The 19,294-nt window shown below is 39.1% G+C and overlaps 2 protein-coding genes across 11 annotated transcripts; one reads left to right on the top strand and one right to left on the bottom strand.

Moving 5' to 3' along the window:
• The first annotated feature begins 1,099 nt into the window (after positions 1-1,099).
• On the top strand, positions 1,100-9,157 carry LOC145066065 (uncharacterized). 9 transcript variants are annotated; one of them, XM_079013224.1, is made up of 9 exons: positions 1,100-1,441; positions 2,708-2,754; positions 3,174-3,277; positions 4,119-4,326; positions 4,403-4,666; positions 4,761-5,393; positions 5,477-5,934; positions 6,021-7,815; positions 8,726-9,157. In XM_079013224.1, the coding sequence occupies exons 1-8, from the start codon at positions 1,189-1,191 to the stop codon at positions 7,795-7,797; spliced, it is 3,744 nt and encodes a 1,247-aa protein (XP_078869350.1). In that variant the 5' UTR covers positions 1,100-1,188; the 3' UTR covers positions 7,798-7,815; positions 8,726-9,157. The 9 variants fall into 9 exon arrangements, with proteins under 9 accessions (XP_078869350.1, XP_078869351.1, XP_078869349.1 ...); XM_079013225.1 differs by lacking the exon at positions 8,726-9,157 and adding an exon at positions 8,468-8,643; XM_079013223.1 differs by lacking the exon at positions 8,726-9,157 and having other exon boundaries at positions 6,021-8,038.
• A 233-nt stretch (positions 9,158-9,390) lies between these two features.
• Positions 9,391-11,755, bottom strand: LOC145066066 (5'-nucleotidase / magnesium ion binding protein). Of its 2 annotated transcripts, none has more exons than XM_079013232.1 (10): positions 11,589-11,755; positions 11,315-11,468; positions 11,062-11,122; positions 10,824-10,956; positions 10,616-10,739; positions 10,471-10,527; positions 10,287-10,383; positions 9,994-10,201; positions 9,840-9,900; positions 9,391-9,722 (listed from the first exon to the last, which is right to left on the bottom strand). In XM_079013232.1, the coding sequence occupies exons 1-10, from the start codon at positions 11,672-11,674 to the stop codon at positions 9,657-9,659; spliced, it is 1,047 nt and encodes a 348-aa protein (XP_078869358.1). In that variant the 5' UTR covers positions 11,675-11,755; the 3' UTR covers positions 9,391-9,656. The 2 variants fall into 2 exon arrangements, with proteins under 2 accessions (XP_078869358.1, XP_078869359.1); XM_079013233.1 differs by having other exon boundaries at positions 11,561-11,683.
• Between the last annotated feature and the right edge of the window lie 7,539 nt (positions 11,756-19,294).

Genomic DNA, 19,294 nt, shown 5'->3' with positions numbered 1-19,294 from the left:
TGTCCTCTAGATTCCCTCTGACTCACCGAGTCGCTTCCCCAACTCAGTGAGTCACCAACTGTGTGATTATCGGGAAAACCCTCGTCCTACTCGCCGAGTCGGCTATTGGACTCGGCGAGTTCATGCCATGCTCAAGCTGAATTGACCTTTTGAGGTCAGATCCGCTTCACTAAACCATAGATCCAGCTTCCCAAAGCATTATAATCACGTAAAGCTAACATCTTGGTGCTCATGCAAAGGCTCAAAGGCCTTATATGAAGATATGGCCTCTAAAATGACATCCTAAGTTCATAACCTCCATTAATACCCATAAAGCTCGAGGGAAAAGGGTCTTTGGACCTCTTTGGGTCCAGATCTACAACACCAACACGAGAAGGGACCAATTACTCCATATAACCATCCTCTAATGGGGCTAAAAAGCCCTAACTCTAAGAAATACACCATAAACTGAAGAAGGGTCGAATGAATACCTCAAAATGAAGTCTCTGAGCCCTGGAATCACTGGATTAGCACCCTCTTCAGCCTCCTCTTGTCTTGGTCCTCTTTTATTTGCAAAAACACCAACAAAGATCAAGAAATGACTCCTTTTCCTCTCACAAACGCTCTAGCTCACTTAGGGTTTCTCCCTGGGGCCTGGTAGCCGCAAATGATGGCCATAAGGCCCTTTAAATAGGCCCCAAACCCGAGGAATTAGGGTTTCATTAAACAACGTGGACTCGCCGAGTCCAGCCGTCCACCCGGATAATGATTCGCGTCTCTACTCGACGAGTCTACGCATCAACTCGCCGAGTTCTTCCACAAAACTTGAAATTCAACGAATAAATATAATACCTGAAATTTCGGATGTTAGAAACAATCAAAAGAAAGAGGGACTATTTTCTTTTATTTAGTTATAACCATTAAAAAGAAAAAAAATAGTAAGAATTTATTTGTAAATGAAGAATACCATAAGGACTATTCTTACAAGGTTTTTCAAACTTATGGATTATATTTGTAATAAATTTCTTATATTGACCAAGCTAGTACATTTGCCAAGCATAGGGACCTGTCATTTTGTCTAAAAAAAATTTAATAAATCATAAGCCTCATTTGTGCACGAATAAAAACCCTAATTTCAACTTCATTCTCTTTCTCTTTTCTCTCTCAACCTCTACGCAATTAATCTCTTCAACAGCTACAGCCTCTCCTATGGCGACGGCGGGCGACGGAAGGGCTCCCTACGAAAGCAGCGGAGCCGGAGGAAAGTTCCGTAAGAGGCCTTACCGGCGTAGTACTCCGGCGACGCCGTATGATAGACCTCCTACGGCACTCAGGAACAACAATCCTGGCCTATTTACGAAGCTTGTGGACCCTGCTTCCAGACTCATCTATGCCGGGGTTCATAAGCTCTTCGGCGTTTTCCGCAAGCGTCTTCCTCCCCTGTCTTTACAAGGACTGCCAGGTTCAACGCTTTTTCTCTCAATCGAATAAAATTTTAATCATTTCTTGCCTGTGTCAGCTTAATTAGGGTTTATTTGGCTGTATCCAAATGCTATTTCTTATGGCTATTGTAGGGTATCAAAATTGGTGTGCTATGTATTAGGTTTTTCTGTTTTCTATTGGATGATTACTGTGTTCTTTTTCATTTGATTAGTTTTTTCCTTTGGCTGTAAAAAGGCATTATTTTACGACATCACAGGTATTGCAATTATTATTCAGTTTTTTCTTGTTGAAATCTTGTTTCTGCATTGTTGAATTGCTCGGGGGTTTTAATTTAGCGGTTGAAAGATGCTTATCTCTTGTTACACTGTTGGTCTTATCTTTCAGAAATGCTTGGTTTCTGTTGGCCAAATTCTTTTTGCTGCATGTTTCAACTGCTAAAGCTTTTCTTCAATATGGCTGCAGAAAGCCACATATCTATTCGTAATCAGTTAAATTAGGGTTTATTGACAGTGAATTTTGTCCAATGTTTCTCATTAGTGTGGATGTGTAGTTTATAAGTCTTTATGTACAAAACTTGATATAGGTTAGGCATTATTTATGTGCACCATTGGGTTTTCAATGCTGAGGAAATATGACTTTCCCTGAGTTTAACTATTATGAAGTCGAAATGACATCATGAATATGCAATATTTTAGTCATATGTAAATGTATAATTGACATCTTTGAATGACAGCACTAAAATTTCTTGGTTTCCTACGAACATGCAGTTCCGACTTTCACGAGGTCTTACAGTCATTCAAATGATGTGAATTGAGATATCTAAGAGCTTTAGGTTGGAACTCTAAATTAGGCAGTAGTCATGGAACTTTGCTTCCAAAGCATGTTTACGAGTACATCTGTGAAAGAGAGTTATGATGCTTGAAACAAGCAAATATGGCATTTATATGTTGGAGACTGAGCTCATGATCTCATGTATTTGTACTAGTTCAATAGTAAATGGAAAGGATGACACCTAGATTAGAATTGTGAGTCGTATCTATGGGAGAGTAAACTCCTCATGGTCATATGCACATAGGTGAGAAACCGTTTTTGTGTTGCTTGGAATAAAATGCTTGTCATATGGATGGAATAAATATTCTTGACTATTTCAATTTTTTTGCCCTCATGTGGAAAAGATAACTGTTGTGCATGTGTGAATTTGAAATCTTAAACTTTAAGAGTTCAGCTACAGAGAAATTCTACTTCATGATGTACATGTTCCTTACAAAAGTTCTTATGTTAACAGGGATTAGTGAAGAACCACAAAATGTTTCTCAGGATGTAGGGAGAAATGTAAGTTCTTTATCTGTGTGCTTCACATGTGGTATGCTGGTGTCAATAACTGTACTAATGCCATCTTAAATTTTTGCTCAAGTCTAAGGCCCAAAACTTTCTTTAGCTTTCACATATTACATTTAAATCAAGAACTTTCTTGAATTTTGCAAATATTAGTCAGAGCAAAATAATACATTTTTTTTGTTGGGTTGTATGGTATTTCACTATTTCTTCATGACTTATGTTGCTGGTTTTGTCCTGATTCCTGTATATTGTTTCTAATCTGAGCTGCTTCCTCTTATGAGTCGAATTCAGATGCCCTTTACTTGAAATAATGAACTACACAATCTCTTATGTCATTGTCTTAATCCTTTTATCCAACCATTTTGTTTGAAACTTTTGTAACCCCGATGCACTTTTGATTTCTTGAACTGAAGAATTCTATTGGAGTATCAAAAGCTAGCACTGATCAAGACATGAATTCTGCTGCCACTGGGATATCAGAGCTTGAGCAAATGTTGAAACAAAAAACCTTTACTAGGTTGGTCTTTCTCTTAGTACAATCCTACATTGCTATATTTACGCTTTAGTGGTAACTTTTTATCTTTACATCATATTACATATTGGGGTATGCTCATTTGTCAATAAGCTGCAATATGATTTCACGGCATTTATGGAGAGGTTGCTTTGATTCTCACTCTAACCAAAAAACTTGCTTTTAAGGTAAAAATATTTCGTTGTAATCATATCTCATGCAATTCCAAGGTTGTACTTTTGTGTGTTTTGATAAGAAATTAGAATTACTAAAGTAACACACAAATGACACAATGATATGGCAAGGGTATTTTAGAAGGGCCGCAGGGGCAAATCTGGAAAGTGGCTAAAGAGTTGGTTAGGAGAAAGAGAAGAATAAAGAGAGGGGAGGCATTTCATTTCAGGGTATCGATTAGTATCGTGGAAAGATTATTGACTCTTAGCATTTAGCTAGAGAGAGGGAGATTCCCTGGGATTGTTTGAGGTTATTACTTCATTCAATATCACAGATTGTAATTCATTTCATTAGATTCAATGATATCATCTTCTTCTTCTTCTTCCCTAATTCTTCCTGTTTTCCTTTAATTTCATTATCTGTTGATTTCTGTTTCTCATCATGTTTAAAGTAGAGGGAAAATACTTGGTGTTTTGAATTTTGCATAAATTACTTTTTGTTGCATGAGAATCCACTTTCTTGGTTGCATAAGAATTTTAAAATTTTCCATTTTGGACTCTTGATTGAATTTGCAACATTCTCTTTCAAAGTCAAAAATAAAAAAGAAGAAGAAAGTTATTCCATATTGTTAAATGAACAAAAAAGGCACACTGATGTTTAAATACTGCTACAGATCTGAAATCCAGCACTTGACAACATTGTTGCATTCAAGAACCACCGAGTCACCTGATAATGTTGTAGACATAAATGGAGCAAAGCCTCATAGCTCACCTTCTCCTCTTTTAAGGCTTGAAGCATCAACAAGTGGCTCAATGAAAAAACATGGAGACAACAGGGATAACTTCCATGCTACTATTTCAACTCCCTTTGTCAGTTCAAAAGTGAGTAATATTTTCATGCTTGTCTCTTTTTTTGTGTGTGATTTTTATCTATAATATATTATTATATTATCTTCAGGTTCTTGAAGAGGAGACTCCTTCACCTGCTGAGGTGGCAAAGTCTTACATGGGATCCAGGCCTACAAAGCTAGCACCATCGCCACTTGGATTAACCAGCCATAACACAACTAGCCTTCAAAAAACATCAATTACTCCAAAAACTGCAAACAATTTCAAAGGTCTTAAAAATGGTTTCTTGACACCAAGATCAAGAGGCAGGTCAGCAATGTACAGCATGGCTAGGACACCATATACCAAAAGTCCTTTAAATTTTAACCAAAAGGTTTGCATTTGCCTGATTCACTTACATCTATCAAACTTACTCCTTAGTTTTTTTTACTGAGGTAGAATCTTTTATCTTCTTACATAATTTCCAGGAAATCATGTCAACATCTTCTCAGTCTCTAAAACGTAGGAGTTCTGTTTTAGATGATGATTTTGGATCTGGGGGCCCACTGCGTAGAACTCGACAAAAACCTAATCTTTTATTACAGTCAAGAGAAAAAAGAGAACTTGGATACACTACTTTTCAACAACCGATGCTTTTAGAGAACAAACCTGAAGAAAATGGAGACGCTGCTATCCATGGGTCAACTCATGGATCTGTTCCAGCAAAGTCAACTCAAACAGCTACAAAAATATTCCAACAACTTGAAAGATTGACTCCAAAATCGCCCACTAAACTGACATCAAATATGCTCCATGGTCAGGCTCTTAGAAGTTTGGAGAAAGCGGATTCACCTAAATTTCTCCAAACCTCTCATGACACTCAGAAATCAGAGTTTCAGCATGAGTCAACCAGTAAGTCAACCTCTCGAGGCAAAGAAAAAGTTGAAGAAAATGGTGAAAGAAAGTTCCCTGTTCCTTTTAACATGTTGACACCTGTTAATGGTGATTTGGGAGTTTCTATAAAAGAAAGTTCACAGATTGTTACAGTTGATGATTCAACTTCAATTCTTCCATCTGAACCTCCTCAAAAGAGGCGTGCCTTTCAGATGAGTGCTCCTGAGGTATGTCGTGTTTATTTATTGTTTTTGTTGCTATTTCTTGTTATATTTCAGCAGCTATATTGACTTGTGTTTGTCTCATGAAGGATACATGGGAGCTAGATGATGATGATGATGATGACATCCATGTTAATGGGCATGTGTACACTCCACCTGTTGTTGAAAACAATAAACCAGAGACAAGTTTAGTAGTGAACAAACCTGGTTCTGCTGACATCATTGAACCTCCAACACCGCCGGTAGTCTTCAAAACTCCGGCACCGGTTGAAGCAACTCCGGTGGTGGCTGAAGTAACTCCGGTTGCAAAATCTTCAGAGAAAGTTGAGTTGAAAGAATCTGAAAAAGCTACACCATTTCCAAAAACTGATGGATTTCTTGGTGGGAATGTTATTGAGCAAGAAACAGGATTTAAATTCCCAACCTCACCTCCATCAACTTTCACCACACAAAAAGACGAGGTTACCCCTACTGAAAAGGTGTCACCATTTCAGTTTTCTGGTAGCGAGCTTTCAGAATCCAAACCAAAAGCACCTGATTCGACCAGGTTAGAAGATTCTTTTATTTAGTAAAATTTTTTTTTGCTCTCTGCTTATTACTGAAACTGAAGTTGGAAAATATATATTTCTGCAGTGTATTTAATTTAGACACAAAGAATGATCAAGTTAAGGTCACCAACAAGGATGAAAATGGAAATGATCAAAAGCTGGAAAATATTCCTGCAGCTTCATCAACAAGTGCTATCTTCTCATTTGCCAGCTCAGCAGCGAAGGACTCAAGTGGTCCCACCCCCACCATGACACCTGATTCAAGCTCTCCTATATTTTCTTCAACTCCTTTTCCAGCTTCTGATGCAAATGCAAATTCAGTTGTCAATAATAGCTCTTCCAATATTACCCCCGCCAGTACTTCCATAGCCACTAGTAGTGTCTTCTCTACTACATCTTTACCACCACCAGCCTTCAGTTTCGGGTCTTCTAAACCAACAACTTCTTTGGCAGAAACTGGGAAGGCTGATGCTATAACTGAAAAGGAACCAAAATCCACCATAAGCAGCTCGCCTTTTGCCACCATCACCACCCCAAATGGTGGTGGTCTCTTTGGCTTTAGTTCTCCGACAGCTACTTCCACCACCACCGCCGCCACCACTACAACAAATGGTGGCGCTCTCTTTGGCTTCAGCTCTCCGGCAGCTTCTTCCACCACCACCGCCGCCACAAGTGGTGGTGCTCTCTTTGGCTTCAGTTCTCCGGCTGCTACTTCCACCACCACTAGTGGCAGTGCTCTCTTTGGCTTTGGTTCTTCGGCAGCTACTTCCACCACTGCCACCACCAGTACAACAAATGGTGGCGCTCTCTTTGGTTTCAGTTCTCCAGCAGCCACTTCCACCACCACCACTGCCACAAGTGGTGGTGCTCTTTTTGGCTTCAGTGCTCCGGCTGCTACCTCCACCACTAGTGGCAGCACTCCGTTTGGCTTCAGTTCTCCGGCTGCTACCTCCACCACCACCACCACCACTAGTGGCAGTACTCCGTTTGGCTTCAGTTCTCCGGCAGCTACTTCCACCACCGCCACCACCACAAATGGTGGTGCTTTCTTTGGTTTCAGTTCTCCAGCCGCCACTTCCACCACCACTGCTCAATCGCAGGGGTCTTTCTTTAATGCCGCCAGTGGTTCTCAGTCAAACACACAGACATCTACTCCTGTTACTCAGGCTGTTCCCTTCCAGTTTTCTTCAAGCAGTTCTCTATTTGGATCTTCCGCTCCTGCTTTTGGCATTAGTGCTTCAGAGGGCAAATCCGGTAATTCCACTAGTGGGTCCACCTCCACCACTAGCATATTTGGTTCTTCTTGGCAACCCCCAAACTCTTCAGTATTCTCATTCGGGGCATCATCTGCAGCCACAACTCCACCTATCACATTTGGTGCATCATCTAATACAACCGCATCAACAGGATCTTCCATGTTTTCATTCACCACATCTGGTCCCACCAAGCCGTCTTTCACAACCCCCTCCACAGTTTTTGGAAACCCAACTCCTGTTTTTGCGAATAATAATAATAATAATAATAATAATAATGATCAAATGAGTATGGAAGACAGCATGGCAGAGGATTCTATGCAAACTCCTAGTCCAAGTCCTGTTTCTGTTTCACCATTTGGTCAAGCAGCTCCTGTGGCTGCATCACCAGGGTTCATGTTCGGTTCAGCCACCCCGGCCCCACCACAAGCGGCGGCTCCTTTCCAATTTGGTGGCCAGCCAAACCAAGTGCCGCCTCAGAATCCTTTCCAGTCATCTAGTGTAGAGTTTAATGCTGGTGGAGGAAGCTTTTCGTTGGGGTCTGGTGGTGGTGATAAATCTGGAAGGAGGATGGTGAGAGTTACTAAAAGCAAGAACAGGAGGAAGTGAGGCCATTTTTAAAAAAAGGTATCAGTGTTTTGATGTAATGCATATGCACCACCTTCTTTTTTATTTTCTTTGTGTCTTGTTATTGTGAAATATTGTTGTAGTTAGAATGTTGTTAGATCACAATTTTGGAGCAAAGTGTTGGTAGTGTGAAGTTTTAGATTCATATGTTACTGTTGTAGATTTCACAGTCGTACTCTTTTATGTAGAAAATACATAAGCCAAGGGTATTGAAATTTTACTACAGGTATCATGTTTGTCGTTTCTAGTTTCTAATAATAAGCTTAAACATTAGCAACTTAGAATGTTGTTTTTGTTCCCTATTTAAGGATTTCTAGTTTGGTTTTTTGCCTCCAATTGCAATATTGCATCTTTTACATTCAACTCCAAGTTACTTTCTGTTTTGATGGATTCAAGCACGAATAAAGCTTTCATTTTTGTAAGCGAGAACTAGATGTGGTTGAAATTAGACCATATGATCACCAAGAAGCAGCACATTGGTTCTCTTTTACACAGTGGCACTGTCGATTAGATGCACATTAACTTGTGAGCCATAATGAGAGCATGTTCATTTCGTATTTAAACCATGAACCAACTTCCTTGAATCAACCATGAAACTATGATAGAATGCTATAAACAACTGTATCCAAAAATAAATTTGGCTTCATGCTAGGGAGTTGAGAGGTGGGTGATCCACCTTTGAAGATGCCTTATGGAAGAATATGGAGGAATCAAATAAGGATCTTCATATGGTACCTGGAGAAAGCTAAAAGGCAAGGCTATATATACTGGCATGTGTCCGAACTGCAGTTGGTGACATAGATTTACGGCTACATTTCCGTTTTAATTGTAAATGAGATTCTGCATGAGATTTATAGATCTGGTGCCATTGTGTATGTTTCTTGCTGACAACATTGTTTTGGTAGCACAGATACTAGGATCGAGCTGGAATTCTATGTTGGATACTTTGAGGGATGCCTTGTAAGAATACTGTGCAATTTCAGCAGGGAGTCAAATGATGAATGAGTAGATGTATTGATGAGCAAGTTCTACACCTAAAGGAAAGTTTCAAAAGGAGGTGTTAAGGATGACGGTTTCCACCACATAAACGCATGATGATTAGAGTTTAGAGCGTCTGAATGCCTAAAAAGACATCCATTCAAAATCTATCACTTGGATTTGCCAATTAAATTCATTGGTTCCTACGACGCCAACCACTGAATGCTACCATGACATTTTGTTTTGGGTCTGATACTTCATGATCACATTTAATTCTTTTTCCGAACTCCTTCTAGAGTTAGTTCCAATTTGTTCCCCTGATTTCCAATTTGATTCCTCATTAGCTGTTGCATCATCGATTGCATGTTGCTTTCTATTGAATCATTTTTTGATTGAAACAAACTAATATCTCCCAACTCTATAATTCGATTAGCCAGCTCTGGTATCAAATTGATGAATAATATCAATTGCGGAAAAGAAAGAATTAAAAGAAAATTAATGTTTATTGATTGATTTCAACTTTTCATATCTTTAAGATCTTCTATATAAGCAATCTCTTCATTGTTGTAAAAATGTCATGTGAAACACAATTTAAGCTTGTCCCATAATCTGACTATATTGTCTAAACTTCATCAAACCATGTTAACATCCAAAAGCTGGATAATTTTATTTGGTCATACAATTAATTGCTAAGCGGTTTATCCACAATGATTAGAAGGGAGTGAAACTACACATCCCCCCACCCTCCCCTAAAAGAAGGCAATAAAGACAAGTATCATAGAGCCAAAGGAATGCTAGAAAAATGAGAAAATCTCAGAAATACAACACCATATGCTTCTTCATAGAATCCATTTCCATAAAGTTTAATCACTAGCAGAAGAAAATAATTCTGAGACCAACTTCACCACCCCAGCCATTGGTGCATCATCCTGCACAAACCAACATTTTTATATGGATAAACACCTTTATATTTAACTTAAAACCTATCCAAAAAAAAAAAGAATATATATTTCAATTTTCACAAGAGACAGAATATTCACACTCACTAGATAAACAATGTCAAAGCCTTTCCGGTAGTTATCAAGAGAGTTCTCAATGTTATTATTCCTGCAAAAAGCCAACAACACAATCAATGAATTATTCATTCAAACTTTTAAGTGCACATGCGGAAATCAAACTCATGTTTGTTTTAAAACTTACAAAAATCCCACAGAAATGCGGGTTTCATAGTTCAAACCATCAGACATTCTCAAGTCTCCCATGTGATCACCAAGAAGTAGCACATTGGTTCTCTTTTTCACAGAGGCACTATCAATCACATGATCATCGATTTCACCCAATTGATCATGTAAAGAAGCAGCCATATCAAGAGCATGCTCATTCTTATTTAAACTATGAATCAACTTCCCTGAGAGACAACCATAAAGTTTCATACTTTTCAAGAAACAAAACCAATTCAATCTTATTATTTAAACCATGATTCAAGAATATACCTGTAAAAGAAACTAGGTTACCATTCTCGTCAAATTTCATCCGGTTTGATACAATCTTAACATTTTTGAAAGTCCTATGAAGTTTCTGACGAAGAACCTGATGAAATTTAAATTATCATAGTTATAAACTGGAAGCATTAGCTCTATATGTCAAGATTAGCTTTTTGCTAATTGGTTAACTTACCTCCTCAATAATATCTGCTAGACCTGCAGAAAATATAAGAATTGGGACATCTCTCTCCTGCAGATTTAAAAGAATTGAGATTACTTTACTACTAAAGAAACCCTTCAAATGATGCTAAGATGGGAAGGAAAATGTCAAAACTTGCCTCTAAAAACTCAAAAAGCTCAACTACACCTTCTCTGAAAGCAATCATGGCACCAGCTACAGAGTTTCTTATTGCATCATATGTAAGGCCACCTTCAATAAGGAGACTATGGGTCTTACCCCACCTACATTGAGTTATAAAAGAATGGTTTAGCTTTAGTATTTTATTATATTTATCTTGAAGTGCTTAGAAATGGAAATGTAGATACCACTCTTCCATGAGCTTTGTTTTTTCATCAATTGGAATTTCAGGGTCAAATTCTAAAGGATGGTAGTAGTTGAATAACTCATCTCTCTTTGCGTTGTACTCAGGATTCTCCTGTTGCAGGAGGGCGTGACTAGCTACAATTGCAATTAGACAATAGTTTAATTGCACAGCAAACACATAATAACAATAAAGAATGTGTTACAGTGTTATTCAAATTTTTTAATAAATCACAAACTTACAGTGTCCTTTAAATCCATCAACCCAAAACTTTGTCAGTGTGTTGTCAAAATCTGCAATAACCTACAGTTTAAACAATGAAATGATTGCAAAAAGTTTGATCAATAAGCATTAAATCTAGGAAGGGAAAACTGGTCTGCATGCATCGGCATTTCAGTAGAAGAATAAAGATCAAGAAAACTAGTGACAACTCATGATTAACGCAACAAGTATAGTAAAAAGCCCCAAATATCGAAAGGGTTTAGAGTAAAAAACCTGGAATTTCGAGGGTCCGGCAAGGCGAATAGCTGTTTTTTTCTGATGAAGCAACTTGGGATCATTGATGACTACCTTAGACGAACAGCAGTTGGAACCATTAACCATTTTTACCATTTCAGCTTGACTCATGTTCCTCTTACTACAACGAACCCTAAAAATTAGCAAAAAGAAACATAAAATCAGCAACGTAGATATAACTTCCTGTACATGCATTGTAGCTAGCATATATGAAAGAGGCAAGACCTGTTCTGTGGACTGAAGATTGCAATACCTGGAATTGGAGTGAGAGAGATTGAGACGATGGGAAATGTAGCGAATTGTCAGGATGGCGTGTAGACGAAAGCAACTCAGAGACATATATAGAGGTGGTGCAGGGCGAATGCCGAGGAACTTTTAGAAATTGCCCTAGTGATTCGGAATATACGTTGCGGTTACGATTTCACATAAATAGATAGAAGATAATAAAGATATTTCAAACGCAACAAAGACAACCATTGTTCGGTACGGAATTTTTTGGAAGGTTTGGAACTTCTATCTTTTAGCATTTGAAAAAACGTTTGAATTTGAATTGAAAATCATCGTTTGACACTACAAACTTCTTAGTATTTAATTTAAATAAAACACTCAAAATTTAAATGTTATTTCACTTAGCGACGTAGCTTTTAACAAAACGCTACTAGCTAGAAGCTGTCCGCTTCCCGCTCCTAACTATTTTTACCGAACACGTGTTATTTTAGCGAAGTATTCATTTTGGGCTTCATCTAGGATTTACCATAGTATTAGAATTGAGAGTTTGGATGCGGTTTCAAGTGTGGTTTGCCACCTCACCTGGTAGGAATGTTGCCCTCACCCTGTGGTTTTGAATATAATTTAGCCACACGCTACTAATTCTAGTTGCTCTCTCTCTCTCTCTCTCTCTATATATATATATATATATATATATATATATATATATATATATATATATACACACACACACACACATACACACACAAAGGTTCCTACACCTAGTGTGTGACAAAGCACTACACTATATATTTAAATTGACATGACACCTATATGACGGAGAGTGTGGATAAGCTACTGACTCCTCCGATGAAGTTTTTCAACTATATCGCCTCCTACGATGCTTCGCTTGCTGCTATGTACTTTGATTCGTACGTTGAATCAGCTACTGACTCCTGCTTGAAACTTTTCCATGTCACTGCTCCTCCATTCAGGGTAAATATCCAGCCCGACTGAGAGCGGAAATTATCTCTATTGGTTTGGAAGTTGGCGTCACTATACCCTGTCACTCTCAAGTCATCACTCCCACCGAGGGTAAGGACCCAGTCCTTAGTCCTCCACATGAACTTAAGAATGTTCTTAACTGCAGTCCAACGAGCTTTACTAGGATTCCCTTGATATCTGCTGACCATGCTCAAAGCAAAGGCCACATCAGGGCGAGTACAAGTCATAGCATACATGATCGAGCCAACTGCGGAAGCATATGGTATTCGACTCATCTCTGCTATCTCAGCCTCTATACTCGGACTTTAAGTCTTACGTAGTTTGATATTGCTTTGGATAGGTAAGTCACCTTTCTTGGACTCCTCCGTGCTGAAACGTTTCAACACCTTGTCCAAGTAGGTAGTTTGACTAAGTCTTATTGCTCTTTTACTCCTGTTTCTCAATATCCTTTTTCCTAGAATATAAGCAGCTTCTCTGAGGTCCTTCGTGGCGAAACATTTCCCAAGCCAGGACTTAACCTCCTGCAAGGTTGGGATGTCCTTTCCTATGAGCAGTATGTCATCTAAAAATTATTGGATTAGTGTCTAAGTCCATAACTATAATTGGTATGTACTTGACCCAATTTAGCATGGTCCATTTGGGTTGCACTTCACCGAAACAATTTATATGGATAGTCTTTTGAGAATAGTATGTTTATGATATATATTAATATATTATAAGTTCTAATATATTAATATGGAATCATAATATTTGATTAGTATTGGTCAAGAATTAATTTGGAATTAATTTAGTGATAAAAAAGAAACTAATTAAATATGGACTCTTATATATAGGATGGGTCAAGTTCATCTAGGTTGGGCTAAGCTTGCATGGATAGTCCATGGAGTTTTTAATCCATGGATCATATGGAAATGAAAGGTCATGGGTATTAGGGTTTACATGAATGTAACCCTAATCCTCCATACTATATAAAGAGGTCCTTGGCACATGAAATGACACTAGTGTGTGAGTAAACAAGAGTGGGCCAATTTCTAGTGTGCTTACTATTCTCTCAAGTTTTCCAAGGTGTTCTTTGTGATTTGTGATTCCACTTGAGGCTTCCACACTATTGGGGATAAGCTCTTAAAGTTCAAGACTTCAAGATCAATCAAAAGGTATGTCATCTAACTAGGTTTTTATAGTATAGTTGCTTCATATTATGCTAGTTAGGATAAAAACCTTGGAATATTGAATATTTGCATGTATAATAGAGAAAACATAGATCCAAAGTTTATAGGGTTGCATGTACACCATAGAAGTGTTAGAATGTTCAAAACCCATCAGTGGTATTAGAGCCTAGACTTGTTTTCAATTATACTTGATGCAAATTGCTGAAAAAATCGATTTTTTTGGCTTTCTGGGCACTGGACTCGCCGTGTCCACTGATGGACTCGCTGAGTCCATGAAGAAAATCATCCTACTCGTCGAGTAGGTTCATACACTCGACGAGTAGGAGCCCCTGACAACATATTTTCGAGTTTTAAGGTTGGAATTGGTCTAGAATCATTACCTTAAACTGTTTTGGACTTATAAAACCTGTTTTTGATGTGGTAATGATTATGGTAAACCAAATTCAAGGTTTTTATCAAAATTTCAAGTTTTATGTGTGTTTATGTAATTCTTGAAATTGCTGATATGATTGTTCATACACTTATGAGTTTTGGTAGATCATAGGAATTATTTGCAAAATTGTTTGTTAGTTGATTCTTGATCTAAATGTGTTTTAATGGAGTCCATAATTTGTCCTCAAGTTATGGATTACCAAAACTCATTTCTTTTAAAGATCCATTAAAATGCATAGGTTACAAAAATTGAAGAGTCCTTTTGTTTTATGAGCTCCATAACTTGTCCTCAAGTTATGAATGTTCAAGAGTCTCTTCATTAAAAATTTTAAAACCTTAATTAAACTCATAAGTTATGGAAATCCAAAAGGTTTTGAATAGTTCAAAAGTTACCCTCAAGTTTTGGAATTTGTAAAGTTTCCCCTCATTTATACTTTAATTCCAAGTGAAGCCCTTAGAATTTTAAAAGTTAAAATTCAACCCTTATACTATTATAATATTAATAGTTAATAGTTATATATGTATAAGAACAAAGTCAGTCTTATCGTTAGTAGGCCTCATTCACGAAGCCGGTCTATAAGGAGAGTATAAGGTTACTGCCTATAAAATGGAAATTTAATGGGTGTCCACTCTCACCCACCGTTTCCTTGACTGGTGGAGGGTCGTTAGCTGAACAGGTTTGATAAGACTATAATTCTCCCTTCATTAAAAGTATTAATGATAATTACTAAGTAACTAAACTCTTATGAATTCCCAATATTAGTTACTTAGGAAATGTGAATTTGGTGCTAACCCATGAAATTACACTTTGCACTTTGCTTAAGTCAGTAGTGGTGCACATATGGTTAACCGGCACACTAGCTTGATTTAACAAGGTAGGTAAAGTGTAACTTAATGTTTATCATAGGATCGGTGGAGCGTGTGTGGTTAACCGGCACATCAATTAAGTGATAAATGGTTATTCATACCTTGTTGTGTGATCCTCGGCATACTAGTCACAAAACTTGAGAGGGCACAATCAAAATTGAAACATGCCATTTAAAAGTTCAATGAATCTCAATAGATCTAGGAGTTTCAAATCCAACTAAAACCTAATAAACCATTTCGTTTTTCATGGTGAAAAATGGTGAACCGTCATTCGCCTACCTTCAAATATTTTATAGCTTGGATTACGGCATCTCTCTTCCGAGTTATAAAATATTGTGTTGGGTCCTAGCCTTAATATTTCATATTTGGTGTTATATTAAGGATTTAAATCAACTAACTTGAATTTCTCCAATTGTAGATGTCTGGTTCAGACAAATATGATCTTCCCAAATCTCTTGGAACAAGCTTTCCTAATGAAGATGACTTCCCGCAATTGGTTCATGGAAATCATAATTCTCTTCCTCCACCTCCTCCAATTATTCTCCCTAATTCACAAGCTCTTGAAAAGTTCAAGGTCACTCAAGCCCTATTGGCAAGCAAAGTCTATGTGTGATCACATCTTGGAGATGAAGTCACATATTGACAAGCCGGGAGAGTTGGGTGTCAAAGTCTTGAGGAAGTTGGTTATTGACTAGGTTCTTCAATCACTTTCTAAGTCACATAGTGAGTTCTTTAAGGACAACTATGTAGCAGACTGATGACGTGCCTAGGGCAGCACGGCAGAAGCACGAGCTGGACACGTCGACTGGTCCCAACCCAGCGGGCTTAGCGTCCGCTGGAACCCCCTGGAGTGGAAGGCACATACGAAAGGCTCGCACACGCCAACTGGGCCTAGCCCAGCAGGCTTAGCGTCCGCTGGCTCCCTCGGGAGCGGAATGCACAGGCGAAAGGCTCGCGCCTGCCAAGAGGCGCTCCCAGCTCCAAGACAAAAGATACGGTTAGGAGACAAGCAAGAGGATCAGACCATTACCGTCAGAGCCAATAAGAGCATCCTAACTGTTGAAGGCGCATGACTCTCCAGTCAGCTCCCCTGATCCTGGCTCCCCAAAAAGCAATCTTGTTTGGTACGGATCAAGCAAGGGAGTTAGGTATAAAAGGATACGCTCTCAGACCTACGAGGTAAGCTCTCTGGACTCTTGAAGAGCGCACACCCAAAGATCCTAAACACTCTCTAACTTGACCGTCGGAGCGTTCTTCCGGGAACTCCTCTCGGAAAGCGGATGACGACCTTCTTTCTTTGTGATCTTGCAGAGGCAACCGAGAATCCAAGTGAACAACATTGATTGAGCCAAGCCAAGGTCGCATCATTTGGCGCCATCCGTTTGTGAGATCAAGAACACAAACTAAAAGCACGAAAGCGACAAGTAAATGGCATCCAATGGCAGTGAGGGACAACAAGCTAGTCCCATACATCCCATGGCAGCGTTGGACGAAACACCTTCGCCTACAGCGGTCAACAGGGCCGCTATAGGCGAAGGAAGCTCAACGGTAACCACTGAAGGTGCCCCAAAACCTCCAGTTCACCAGCCAATAACAATTCCGGGGGGGGGGGGGGATTTCCGACAACGTCTTTTCAGATGCCACCATTCTTCTTGTCGTCATTGCAATAAACACAACCGGTTCACTCAGTGATGCTTCCACAGGCCACGTTTTCAACAACCCACCGTCGTACCAGGCAACAGGCGGACAAAGTTCAATGCTTTCAGTACCACCATTGGTGTAAACCATGATAGCTCATACACCACCTGTCTATTCACTGACCGACACATAGACCGGACCAACCATAGCCGCCAACAATAACTTGCAACAGACGACAACGGTTAACCTTATGACCCCTACACACCCTTTACCCTCCAGTTACTCCCTCCAACTACCATTCCAGTCGTACCCCTTTTACGGACCAAGCCTTGGCTATCACACGCCGCCACCATATGGCATAAACACACAATACCAGCAGCCGGGATCATCCACCATCCCCGACCATGAATGTATTTCCCGTAGTGTGATGTCTCCGTTTGTCAAAGAACTGTTGGACTACGAAATACCAAACACAACCAAACTACCGACGCTCAAAACATATAGCAGAACCACTGACCCAGATAGCCACATCGACACATATGAATGGACCATGACGTCATTAAAGCTCGATGAGAGGTTTTGGTGCACATATTTCCCGACTACACTCGACGGCAATGCCGACACGTGGTTCAAGACGCTACGACCGAGCAACATCTCCAATTTTGCCCAGCTTAAGTACCTTTTCCTTACCAACTTCATGCAATTGCGTAAGTAAAAGGGAGACTCTCATTCAATCATAGGCTGTAAGAAAAAGGAGGGTGAAACTATACGGGAATACTTCATAAGATTCATAAACGCCACATTAGACGTACCGGGGCATGATGAGGGGCTCATAGTCGGCGCCTTCACATGGGGGATATTGCCAGGCCCTTTCACTACAAGAAAAATAGCCTTTTACGACGTGCAAACCACGACACTCGGTGATTTATGTTACGCAAAGGAGAGTGACATTAAAAGAGTGTCGTCTATTTAAAAAATTTAAGGATTTAGGTCACGCATTATTGCGTGCCCTTAAATAGTGTCTCATGTAAAAAAATTAAAAACACGGAGGGCACTCGTGCGTCCTCTATGAATGTCGTTTTATATTTTTTTTAAGAAACGTGCGTCTCTAAGAGGGAAAATGAAATCCCCAAATTTTTTAAACACCCGCCTTCTTCTCCTACATTCATTTCCATATGACTCTCATATCTACCCTACATCGTCTCCACCTCTCACCCACATCCACTGCCTCACAAAATTTTCACAAGCTAACGATGCCAGAGCCTACTAGCGATTGAGGGTTATTTTCACATCTGCTCTACTTCCCATCGTCCATCTACTTCTGCCCTAGATCCGACGATTGAAGATTACAAATATGTGTAGGGTTTTATTTTATTTTAAGCTTCTATTTCTCCTGTTTCCGTGGTGATCGACCGGTGGTGAAACGATTCAGCGCCAAAAAAAGAAGCGGCTCTCCATTCTCTTCTCGAATGAGATTTCTAAGGATTTACATCGGTATCTCAAACGACTTCAACTCTTTTCACAGATTTCTTCCCATCTGATTTTATGATTTAAGATTTCTTATTGGCGACTCATTTCCTCTCCCATCGAGTTCGAAATTTTCACTCAAGGAAGTAATGGCAGCGGAAGATGATGAAGGGCCTTCAATGGTGCTTTGTTTATTACACTATGGTAGCGGAGATGACGGTGTTGTTGATAGCCCTAAACAATAGTCATCTTAAAAGAAATTATCAAAGAGAAAGGTACGTATCAGTTCTAGAGTTCTTATATAAAATTAGGTCAGCTGTACCCTTCTTATATAAAATTAATGAAATCGATTTTAAAAGCAAGCCATAATATCGATTTTGAAATCGAGCCCCAGATTTTCGAATATAGCCCTGCCTGTTACCATTAAAATTCACCCCTGCTTCTGATTTTTTAGCTTCCTGGTCAGGCCGACTCATAGAACTATTCCCCACAAACCCTTTGAATTCCAAAACATCACCCCCATCCTTGTTCTTTCCCATAACCTTGTTACTTTTCCAACTTTGCCCCTGTTCAATCTTTGAATCATTAGACTTTCCTTTCATTGGCTGAATATTCCCATAATACCCCTGCCCATTTTTACCTCCTGTCTTCCCACCTCTATCAAAACTAAATTCCAAATTTTCCTGATTATTCCCATTATACCCTTGATAGCGAATTCCAGCAGAAGCCTCAGAATTTCCAATTTTCGGATAATTCCCTTTTTGCCCCTGCTTGCGGTTTCCAGCAAAAACCCCTGAACCTTCATTTTTCAAGAAATTCCCTTGATGCCCCTGACTCGAAAACTGTTTTTCCCCCCTGTAGCTTCTTTTGAAAACAAATTTCCATTATTTCCTTTGGTTTTCTTCACCACATCAACAAACCCATCATTTTGTTCCTTAACTTCTTTAGTGCTGGCAAGAAGCACTTGCATAAGATCCACAGTAGCTCCTTATTTTCCTTTCTCTATTTTACTTCTCTCTTCTTCTTCTTTCATCTGAATAGCAGTAACATCAATCGAGATTAGTGGAAATTGGTTTTTACTTTTTATAGTTGATACTTGAGAAAACCTTATATGTTTTTTTTTTATTTTGTGAAAATTAATTCCAGGTGAAAACAGAAAATGGTATGTTGTGTT

Source organism: Lactuca serriola, chromosome 8, assembly GCF_051521515.1.
Source record: "Lactuca serriola cultivar US96UC23 chromosome 8, Lser_US96UC23_V15, whole genome shotgun sequence".
Lineage (NCBI taxonomy): Eukaryota > Viridiplantae > Streptophyta > Magnoliopsida > Asterales > Asteraceae > Lactuca > Lactuca serriola.
Note: the sequence above shows the minus strand (reverse complement) of the source record. Positions and strands in the feature narration are given on the sequence as shown.